Source organism: Schistocerca americana, chromosome X (assembly GCF_021461395.2).
Source record: "Schistocerca americana isolate TAMUIC-IGC-003095 chromosome X, iqSchAmer2.1, whole genome shotgun sequence".
NCBI lineage: Eukaryota > Metazoa > Arthropoda > Insecta > Orthoptera > Acrididae > Schistocerca > Schistocerca americana.
The window spans coordinates 700,095,490-700,107,798 of record NC_060130.1 but is presented as its reverse complement, the minus strand read 5'-3'; the positions used below and the strand labels follow the sequence as shown (position 1 = coordinate 700,107,798).

The 12,309-nt window shown below is 39.1% G+C and overlaps 1 protein-coding gene across 4 annotated transcripts in view; it reads left to right on the top strand.

Moving 5' to 3' along the window:
* The window catches only part of LOC124556721 (microtubule-associated serine/threonine-protein kinase 2), a 262,482-nt gene that overhangs the window by 205,943 nt on the left and 44,230 nt on the right, over positions 1-12,309 (top strand). For 3 of the 4 annotated variants that reach the window (XM_047130713.1, XM_047130712.1, XM_047130715.1), the window contains exons 20-21: positions 3,967-4,308; positions 5,743-5,808. In XM_047130713.1, the coding sequence (XP_046986669.1) occupies positions 3,967-4,308; positions 5,743-5,808 (408 nt within the window). The remainder of the gene's footprint in view (positions 1-3,966; positions 4,309-5,742; positions 5,809-12,309) is intronic. The other variant, XM_047130714.1, reaches the window with a different exon arrangement.

The window sequence follows — 12,309 nt, the reverse complement described above, 5'->3', positions numbered from 1 at the left end:
GCTAAATCAAAGGGTCTGTTAGAACCATAGTTTTCACATACTCAATTCAAAGAATTTTCTGTTGATGTGTGTGAATGAGTGGGGGGAGGGGGGGTGGGTGTTGGATGAGACTCTATTATGAAACATCCACATAAGTTAACATGTAGTGCCTTGCAATATGATCTGCAACGAATTGTAAACCTTAGTAGTTTATCTTCGGTCATTTATATTGGTTGGACAGCTGGTACATGGTGTATCTGATTTCATAGCCACATGCACCTGAAGAGATACTTTTCAAAGAACTGAAATAACATGGACCTGGAAGTTTGCATGAGCAAGGTCTTGCAGATGGGACTTGGACAGTTATGAGGCATATGGTAGGTGCTGGAAGTACATATGGTGTAGGGGTGGACCGTCATATTTGATACTCGTAGATTAAGTGACTGGATAATACCACTGAGGGAGAGGTGAGAAGGATATTTTTGTGAGATATTCCTAATTTCATCACACAATAAAAGGCAGTCTGAGCTGTGATGAACAGTGTCTTCCAGCTGTTCCAGTACTGTTGATATTGGATAATGAGAAGGGTACCTACTTGTAGCTTGTTGATGGATATGATTGGAAGATTTGTGATACGGTAGAATATGGCGCTGGACATTCATTGTGTATCAGTTTTAAGGTTTGGTTGACTGTTAAATACCTGGGAAAGTCCTTTAGTTTTCTGGACGAAGGAGTGATCATAATTGTGTATGCACCACGCGCCGGTGGTGGTAGAGATTTTTTGGTGTGGAAGCGATAGCAGCTATCAACATAATGGTGGTGGCGGCAGTGACAGGGCGGAGGTGGAGGAGGGGAGGGGAGGGGCAAGGTCCACAGGTCTGATAAGAGCAGACCTTTTAGTGGAGCCACCATAAAGCAGAATTAGATGTCTAGGAAAACAGCTTGTTAAGTTGAAGATGACCAAGTAAAACAGACACGAGAATGATGTTAAGGCTGTAGAAGGAAGAGGATGGAGTGGCTTGGGCATAGCTTCTCATAATGAAAATATTGTTACTCAACTTTTACCAGATGAGGAGTGTGTAATTTGGGTTTTTAGGGTGGATTCCACAAGCTGGTCCATAGACAGCTTGACATATGAGTGAGTGCCTTGGCTGTGCTGCCAGTTTATATATGTTCCTGTGTAACAGTCTGTGACAGTATACTTAGGCTCAGTATGAGGGGCGTTTGAAAAGTCTGTGCAAAGTCCGAGAGATGGCACCACTTTCGCTTATCGAGGTCATATTTAGTTAGTAGCATCTTTGGAAAGAACACACACCAAGTTTCAACCATATTGGTCTATTTCTTTGTGTTTGGAATTCGTGTGAATCGGGGAAGTCGAGTGATTGTCAAAAACTGGACGAAAAAGAATTTCGTGTGGTGATTAAACATTACTTTATAAAAGACAAAACACCTCAGGAAACTAAAGAGAAGCATGATAAACATTACGGTGACTCTGCACCTTCGATTAGAACAGTTTATAAATGGTTTCAAAATTTTCAGAGTGGCCATATGGGCATAAGTGATGGTGAACATTCTGGACGCCCTGTGGATATCACGACTCCAGAAATCATTGATAAAATCCATGATATGGTGATGGGTGACAGAAGAGTTAAGGTGCATGAGATTGCTAGTGCTATGGGCATCTCGAATGAATGGGTACATAATATTTTGCATAAACATTTGGACATGAGAAAGCTATCTGCCAGATGGGTTCCGCGATTGCTCACGCTTGACAAAAGACGGAATCGTGTGAAGTGTTGCAAGGATGTTTTGTAGCTGTTCAGGAAGAATCTGCAGGACTTTAAGCGTCGTTTCATCACTGTGGATGAAACAAGGATACATTACTATACTCCTGAGACCAAACAACAATCTAAACAACGGGCTACCAAGGGAGAATCTGCACCAAAAAAGGTGAAGACCATTCCTTCAGCCGGAAAGATTATGGCGACTGTCTTTTGGGGTCCACAAGGGATAATCCTCATCGACTATCTGGAAAAGGATGAAACTATTACAGGTGAATGTTATTCATCGTTAATGGACCATTTGAAAACCGAGCTGCAAGAAAAACGCCGGTGAATGGACTGCAAAAAAAGTCCTTTTCCATCACGACAATGCACCAGCACACACCTCAGCAGTTGTGGTCGCAAAATTAATGGAAATAGGATTCCAACTCGTTTCACATCCCCTCTATTCTCCAGACTTGGCTTCCTCGGACTACTATTTGTTCCCCAAATTGAAGAAATGGCTGACTGTACAAAGATGTTATTCAAACGAGGAGGTGATTGCAGCAACTAATAGTTATTTTGCAAACATGGACAATTCCTATTATTCAGAAGGGATCAACAAATTAGAACAGCGTTGGACGAAGTGTTTAAGTCTAAAAGGAGACTATGTCGAAAAGTATAAAAGGTTTACCCCGTACACGGACTTTTCAAAAACACCCCTCGTACAGGTAATGGGTTGGAGGTGAAGTGACCAGTTACCATGAAGACATCTGAGATGGGTTGATTTGTGGACTTTAGTAATCATATTGTAGGTGAATGTGCAGAAAATGAGGAAAAGGACTTGCCTTTGTGAGAACTTCAGCCTGGGCAAGGAAGTTCTTGTCACTGCAGACATGCTGTCCCCGGGTGGCCAGGCTGTATGAGAGGGATTCTTTGGTGTGGAAGGAATGGCAGCTGTTGAAATGTAGCTACTGTTGGTGGTTGGTGGGTTTAGGATGGAGTCGTCAAAGAGGAGGTAGTCGATGTTCAGGAAGGTGGTGCAGTGGGTGAGGAGGGCCAGGTGAAGAGGATGGGAGAGAAGGTGTTGAGATTTGAAGAAATGAGGATAGGTTGTTTTTGTGTGAGTCCAGATTATGAAGATATCATCAGTGAACCTAAACCAGACCAGGGGTTTGGGAGGCTAGGAAGGTTTCCTCTAGATGACTCATAAGCAAGTTGGCATAGGAGAGTGCCATACTGGGTGCCCAAGGCTGTGCCACAGATTTGTGTGTATACTTTCCGTTCAAAGGAGTAGTGGTTGTGTAGTAGGATAAAGCTAATAAGGGAATGAGAAAAGAGCATTTGGAGTCTGAAGGACAGTGGGAGAGGTAGTGTTCAATAGCAGCAAGCCCATGGGCAGGAGGGACATTGGTGTATAGGAAAGTGGTATCAACAGTGATGAGCAGGGATCCAGGAGGTAAAGAGGTAGGGATGTTGGAAAGTCGATGAAGAAAGTGGTTGGTAACTTTGATGTGGGAAGTTAGATTTTGGGCAATTGGGGGAAGGTGTTGGTCAATTAGGGCTGAAATTCTTTCAGTGGGAACAAAATAACCAGCTACAATGGGTGTCCTGGTTTGTTGAATTTATGTATTTTGGGGAGCGTGTAGAAGGTGGCCGTGCAGGGTGTCATAAGGGTGAGGAGGGAAATGGATTGACGGAAGATGTTCTGGGAAGTTCATAAGGTTTTAAGCAGGGTTTGGAGATTCTGTTGGACTTTTGAAATGGTCTCAACCTTGCAGAGTTTATTGGGGGAGGAGTCATAATATTGTTGATATTCAAACCTGGATTTTCCATTGTTTGAAATCATCTCTAAAGGTAGACAATTATATGGGGTACCCTCAATACTTTTTGTGAAGATGTTTTGTTATGATTGTACACATTGACCATTCATGTGATGTGTAAGCTCTGAGCATGACTATTGTTGTTGGAATCCAAATTGAAGACAAATTGAGTATTTAGTGGGTTTGTAAACAATATAGAGAAATGTGTGAAGGGTGCTGAAATGTAATGATTTTGGTCTCTTTAATGTCAGCAGGTCACATATAGTTTTGTGTGTACGTATAAATATAATTATTCTGTTGCAGCTTTCTTTATGGTACAATTTTGAACTGAATTGACTGTATATCAGTAATTTTACTTATAAAAGATAAGAAAACTATTGTAAAACTAAATTGATTTGTTACAGGCTGTGGAAGACAGCAGCCCAGCTTTCGAGTCAGGTGTTCGCCCAGGTGACTTAATAACGCACATAAATGGCGAAGCAGTACAAGGACTTTACCATACCCAAGTACTGCAGCTCGTATTATCTGGCGGTGACCATGTGACACTGCGTGCAACTCCATTGGAAAATACCTCAATTCGAACTGGTGGTAGGCGTAGAGAACCGGGCCAGAGCCGCTTGGCACGTCACGCTGCTCCCCATCGTCAACAGAGACATCGCCAGAAGAGGGATCATCCTGACAAACGTCGCAAACCATCTCTCTTCCGCCGCATTAGCAGCAAGCGTGCTTCTGCTGAACTGCATCAGGTGACATACAATTTACTGTCAGCTCATAAAGCATAACGTGGAACGTGCTTCCCCCCCCCCCCCCCTCCACACACACACACACACACACACACACACACACACACACACACACACACATTTAGACGTGTTACTTGAAGTATTAAAATTCTGGAGTAATCATAAGTAGATCTGGTTATGTTGCGTAGGTGTAATTACTGGTATAAGATATGCTGATCTGATCTTGTTTCCTAATCACCCCCACCCAAAAAATTTTTAAAAGACTGATACTAATGGATGGCTGGTTCATAATAAATACTGTGGCTAGCTTATTCCTTGATTCTTGTCATATATAATATTTGCTCATATTAACAAATGTGGTGTTTGCTACAGACAGTTTAAAATGGTGCTAGTAAAAGAATTTTACAGACCAGTTTTCTGAGATAATAACGAGTCTCAGCTATTTTAAACTAATGGTAGCAAGATAGGATTTCATCATTAAAGAGTAAATATTTACAGGGCTAATGGAAAAATGGGATAGGCTTATAAAGGTTTGCTCTTAAAGGTGAAGTGTCCCGACAGTCACTATTTATATAAATGTTTTATTAATTATTTCATTTAAAAATTTGATGATTTGTCTTATTATATGTAATTTGACAATGGCTTCAAATAGTTTGGGGTTCTCTAAAGGTGTTACCAGCTGACTAGTTGTGCACCTGGAGAAGGCAGATGTACCATTGACAGTGAAATACTATGTTCCTTAATTGTACAAATGAATGTACTAATTTTCAGGTTATGCTTCAATAATATGTTGCTGGAGAAACATTATCTTCTCTAAACTCACCTTAGTAAGAACTGCGTAGCATCTGAAGAGTGAAATGCTATTGGGACGATTTAAATTGGGGGTATAGATAGGCAATTCTTCAGTGACACGTACTGAATTAAGAGGTTAAACAAATACTGTCAGTGCAAAGATAAATCGTAAAATACAGTGTTTGTATGGTATACTATAGATGTTGATAAAAATTAAATGATATTCTCATAAAAAGTAATTTATTGAAAAGTTTAATGTAATCTGATGGCAATTTTAAAGTCATAAGCTTCCTTCATTGTGTTATATTGGTACAATGTTAGGAACTGTCACAATTCATGCAGATGTATTTAATGTTCCAAAGTATCCAGTTTAAGACATCTGTATTACTACAAGTTTTGCTTCCACAGGCTCCGTAATTGTGTCAGCACAAATACCAGATAAGTTTATTCATAATATTTAGTTTTATTTGTGTTGAGGTGTCTCTCAGTATGGGAAACGACATTGGGGCAGCAACATTAACATAAGTAAGTATAGATCTGCTTATTGTAAGCTGTGCATTAGCATGACATTTGCATGTCAGAGAAGCTGTAATATCATAATAATATTTGTGTATTTTATATGCATTCTTCACTTTTTCTTCACAGCCATTGAAAATATCGAGCCCTCTGTCAGCTCCGATCATTCCAGTTGACTGTAAACCTCAGTTCAAGGTACATATTCTCCTATATATTTCAGTGAAATTTTCTTTACTTCCTTCTAACAATAAATGTCATATTTCGAGCTTAGGCTCATTACATTAATAAACATTTTGAAATCTTTCTTTGGACTTCGGTTAAAGTAGTCTACTTCTGCAGTGGTACTAGTATTAGCCTGTTATGTTTATTATTTGGTTCACTTTGGCGCAGTCATTCAATGCTGAGAGGTTGAAATTACGTCGTTGTATGGAAAATGTATTCCAAAGCATTATAGCATAGCTTCCAGTGACAACAGGTACTGAACAGAGAGCCAATCTTCATAAAAACAGTTCTGTGGTTCACATTTATGCTTCACAGTGTACAGGATTTATACAAAGGTACTGACAGGGATCGAATTCCCCCTTTAAACTGTTGTGGTTGGTAATTCATTAGTGCAGAAGAGATGTCAAATATAATAAGTGAAACAAATATAGAAATAATTTGCTTTTAATCCATAAAGGCAGCTTTGCTGAACAGAGAGTGTGTGTGTGTGTGTGTGTGTGTGTGTGTGTGTGTGTGTGTGTGTGTGTGTGTGTTTAAGTGTAATTTTGTGTAATTTGTAAAGTTAAATCAAGCGCAAATTGAATATTTATTTGTGCAGTAAGTCACTCCGGTAAATTGTCGGCACATAGATTATTTTGATTCAAAATGTATGTCATTAAATGTTCAGAGGCTTTTAATGTTAGTAACACACAGCCATTATCCTTTGTCCATGTTATGGGCATTACAGGGAAAACTTACATTGTAATTAAACATGTACCTGGAGTGGTAGTGTTCACAGAAAGCAGGAGGTGTCCAAAACTACAGTGAAACTCCGTTTTTACACTTTTCAAGGGACTTCAAAAAAATTGTGTAAAATGCGGGAAAGTGTAAAATGTGGGAAATAATGTTTTAAGGTGTAAAAGTTACTTATAGGATACCCCCTTGCACTTTATCTATTATGTATGTACATAACAGCCATCGAAAGACTTGTCAGAGACTTTTTTATTATCTAATAAAGGTTTATTATCTAATAAAAACCGGTGATGTAACTGGAATTGATAACTGTTTGGGAAGTGGAAACTTTTGACTTAATTTCAAACATCATAATCGATGTTTTTGAAAAGCCTGCAGCTGTCATTCATTATTTAAATAATGAAATACTGCACTAGTTACGTATTTTTTCATGCTTAGCATGATGCATTTCGAGATTTTTTTCTCGTCGTCAAGTGCAAATATGTAAATAAGTATTTTGTATGGTGTGTTATTCTGCATCTCTTATGCTGTACTCATCTTTTTGAGGTTACCAGGTACTGTGCCTCATCAGTTATGCAGAAAACTACACACACACACACACACACACACACACACACACACGCGCGAATTATCACTCACATTGTTTGTTTGTGTAACATCACAAAAAATACATATGTAAAGACAACGAGAATAAATTCTTGAAACATGTTTTTGCTCAGCATAAGTACGATACTTAACCGGTGCTGTTTTACACTAAAAACATTTGAGCAGCACAAAGTGAATGACGGTGTCAACTAGTGCTCTATGTGGTCTTACGCTGAAACATGCTAAATATGGCTTGACAGTGGTGTCACAATGATCACAACAATCACGAAACTGCATTTGCACAGTAGAGACAATTTGGAAATGGTTGTAATTGGTCATGATATCTTCATTCGAACAAACCTAGTTATCCCATCAGCCACCACGCCATGTAGAGCTAGGCAGCGGCGGGAGATACGGCACAAATTGTGACAACTATTACTCGTTTACCCGTTCAAATCTGCTGAATAGAGTGCCCTGGTGTCAAGAAACTTAACCACTTAATATTTGTAAACACTATTGGACGGCCAACATTATCCCAGCATCGTATCTTCTCCACAAACATATTTTCATAATGCGTAAATCGCGAGAAACTTTGAGTCATTATGAATGAGTACTCAAAGATTTTTGCCGATGTTTATGTTTCCAGTGATTTATCACCAAAAGTGATAATGGATCTTTTTACCTATTTATTTTGTGTGTGTTACATTTTTTTATGTTGATTGTCAGCTACGAACCTGTGCATGGTGTGTTGATCCTCTGCAGGTCTTCATGCATTTTGTTTCAATTTTAGGCTTTGCAACTTCCGTATATGCAACAGCATCATATGTAAACAACTTTGACACAGATTATAGGCCCAATGACTAAGATCTGTCAACAGTCTTTGGTGATTTCTCGTGAACATTTCTGGTTGGAGCTCAATAGTTATCTCCCTATATGTAGATGAAACTGAAGGCATTTAGGTTACATGGACAGTTGAGTGGTGCAAATAATCATAGTGCCAGAGGCACCAGACTTGTCAGTCATAGTAGTGATGACATTCTATGCCTCCTTTTTCTGCACTATTCCTGAAGCATGGTATTTTGCATTCAATGTATATTTGCCATTTCTGATGCCATACTGAGTGTCCTTCATATCATTTTTGCATATGTTCACACAAACTCTTTTGTTTATTGTTTTCTCATATAGTTTAATAAGAACATTTGAAAGGCATATGGGTGTATAGGATTTTGACTGGATAGAATCTTTATTTTCCACCATTATCAGGAATATTAATGTCATAGATTCGCATGTGTTTCAAAATTATCATTTGACAAGGCATTTGTTGAACAACTTGCTAGTGCTGATAAAAAGGAATCAAGAGCATGGTTAAATGACATGTAGATGGCAAGTTTGGGAGCACCCACTCAGCATGGGCTAAGGACATTAACCATGTCCTTTTTTTTTTACAGGAATTATACCAGCCTTAAGTGATTCAAGAACTTAATAGAAAACTTAAATGTGGATGAGCAGTTAGTTCTGAACCACAGTACTTTTGATTTCAAGTCTGGAGCCTTCACTACGACCACCACACTTTGCTCAGTGCTTTGTGGGGAAACAGTGACTGCTTTCAAGATTTTTAATATATTTGTATGGAAGCTGTCTTCACATAGTGCCTTGCTTTTCAGTATGTGGAAGCTCTTTAACTACTTGATTGTCCACTGCATTAACAGTAATGGTTTTTATATCTGACTCCCAGTAGCAATCTGATATTGTGAGAACTAATGGTGACTGACCTTATGGGTCACCTGTTTATGAGGTTTACTAAGTAGATTCATCTTCAAGAATTTTCTGTTTATTTGCATCAACAGTCCTTCAGTATTTTAAGAAAGGCATTTTCTGCTTGGATTGTGATTAAATCTGTTTATTTACAATCACAATTTCAGGTATTGTGCTATTGTCTGTCTCCAGATGTGCCCAATGAGGTGCACTGCAGACTCCTAACCAGATGCCCCCCCTCCCCTCCCCACCCTGCCACCCAGCATTGTCCAATAATCCACCAGACAACATTCTTCATACCCATCATCCACACCTATGCAAAACAGGGATGGAACTTCAAGGCAGCTGGACTTAATTTTACAAACAAACAGATGGCAGCATAAGATGAATAAACCCACCTTCAACAACGACAACAACAGATTCATTGGTGTACTGAAAGTGCAGCAGAACGATACATGCCAATAAGTTATTGCAAAGAATAAATCCCTGACTGGCATGAAGAAAGTGGAAAGCTTCTCAAGGAATTCGATTACTGTGGTGACCCTACTACTGCTTCCGACCTCCTGAAGTCGCTAAATAAGAGCAGACAAAACAGGTGGGAAGAAACAGTAGCTTCCTTGGATCATACTCCAGCAGGAATGCCTGGTCCTTCATACAATAAACACAACCGCATGTAACATAAATTTAGATGCTACAGCCAATTGTACATGATCTTCACCTCCCAGTGAACAAGAGATGAAAACACCAAAAGAGAAATTAGACATCTCTTAAAAGTGATGATACAGTTGGCTACACAAACATTTGATTTTTCCACCTCATTTCAATTGGAAGAGACCATAGAAGCTGTAATGAACATGAAACCTAGGAAGGCAGCAGGCATGGATAGTATTTACCATGAGTTTCTGTTGCACTGATGTCTTGCTACTGTCAAATGGATAAACACCTTCTTTCCAGATATCTTAGTCAGGTCATCTACCACCTCTCTTCAAGAAAACTAAGATCATTGCTGTACAGAAGATAAACATGGTTTTTTTTCTTAGATTTAGCTGTGTGACTGACAAGCTCCTGCTTGAATTCATCAGTGTCATTCCATGTTAGAAACCAACAACTCTAACTGGTAACATGCTAAACAATAGCTACTTTCAGGTGTTCCCGGGGAACTCCAAAAACAAAGGTCACAAAATAAATTATAGTATACCCCAAGGTTCTGTTTTGGTCCCACTCCTTTTTCATTTGTATACATACGACCATTCAGAAATAAAATCTGGAACGTTGTGTATACTGATGGTATTGCTCTGATTGCTCAGGATCAAAGCTCTAGGGAAGTAGAAACAACGTTAACGTCAAGCCTGAAGATGTTGTATGAATACTTCAATCATAACTCTCTGTGACCAAATCCTCAAAAGACAGTTGGATCAGCTTTCCACTGATAAAATAAACGCACCAACTACAAACTTATCATCACATTTAGAGATCAGACTCTCTGATATTGTTAACTCTCCAAACTGCCTAAGTGTGTCCCTAGACAGGTTTTTGACATACTGCAGTAGTTAACAGGAACTGCCTGGGTGCCATTGCAACAGTCTTCAGATCTATTTATATGGGAAACCTTAAATCCGATTGTACAGCAGTTGTTGGATTTTCAGGAAGGAAGAATAGCGATCAGTCGGTAACTATCTGAATTTTATTGCAGATCGATTTTAGCTTTAGAATAGTCATCGTCTGGGCTTGGTGTTACTTGTTTGTTAATACACTGTATATAGGAAGCTATATGCTGCTTGGAGTTTGCGCTACTCTTCAATTGCAATTGGTATGCAGTAAAATTCAGATTCTCAGGCCATCAGCTCTAGCTCTTTCATACTCAATCACAGAATACTGCTGTTGCACTTGGATAAACGGTGCTTACAGTAAAGTAAAGTAATACACACGCACTGCTCAATCAAGGAATTTGCCTCATCACAGGGTGTATTCATCCCACAAACACAAATTGGCTGCTGGTACTTAGTGATATATCACCACCACCCCTAAGATCGCAGCCTTTGCTGAACGTGTGGACAAGAATAAAAAAACTAACGAGAATTACCAGTTCATTCAGAAACTTCATCATCAGACCTCAGCGACTGAGGTCTAGAAAAACATCGTGGCACACAGCAGTCAGCCTGCAGGATACTAACTTCAATAAGCAAGAAGCTTGGAAGAAGTGATGACAGGTGGAATCTTCCCTGAAATGTCACCAATTAATCAAAACTACCTGGGAGTGACTAGCAAGTTTTCATCTACCCTGACTACACTGGAGCATACTGACTCACATCAGAACTGACCAGGGCATGTGTGACGCATTGTTGCACCAGTGGGGATGGAAATCCTCCCCTGAACGTGACTGCAGTGGAGAGCAGCACACAGTAAATCACGTAACATTTTAATGTTCCCTCAGAGCATTTAGAGGGACAATTGAAGACCTTCACAGTTTGTCTGCTAAAGCTTCTGATTGGATTTCAAACCTGGACTTAGAGCTATGAACTCAGGACTGATCATCATACAATAAATAAATAAGCTAAGTATGAAGTGCATCAATGTGTGTCCACTCCTTTTAAGAGGATATTGTCCTCGTGTCAACAATATTTCTGTATTTTATGGTATATACGTAATAAAACAGGGTTCCTTGCCATGTGTATCAAAGGACAAAGCACTTCATACAATAATTGCAATCGGATTCATGTCAGTACTACATTCTTATTTATCACAGTGTATATTAATGATGACATTTGACAACTAATCCTCTATATTCAGTTGAGAACTTTAAAATTTCTCCTTCCAGTCTTTTTAAAATTCATATTGGATTTAAAAGTGTATTTTAGTTATTAGCAGTTAGTGAGTAATACCACCCTCCCAAGACATCAGTGGTGCCCTCCTCAAATACTACAAATCCTTTTCTCAATGAAGTGAGTTTGGCACTCTAGATGATGTAATCTAGAGGCATCTCTTTCCCGCAACTAGGAACCATGAGAGTATTTGCATCATTTAATCTTTATGATTTCCTCAGTATTTGCTCATGACTATTATCTTTGGGAGATTTTTACTTGGCGAAGAGCTACCAATTTATTCTTTCATAATTTTTCTGTGAGCTGTTTTGAAATTACATTTGAACTGCATGTCGTAATTTGGGAGAAATTCAAAGATTGTGTTAAGTTGTGGTCTGACCTTGAGCCACTCACCATATTTGTGTAAATCTACAGGCACAACTGTTCATCATGTTAATGTTAAATGATGCAGATGCCCTGGGCTGTCCTTAGTCTTGTGGTCTATGTGGCAAATTTCATCTATAAAACTGAAGTTCTGTTACTATCTCTTGTAACTGAAGGCCAGTTGCATCCATCACTCAATGGCACAACAGTAATTTAT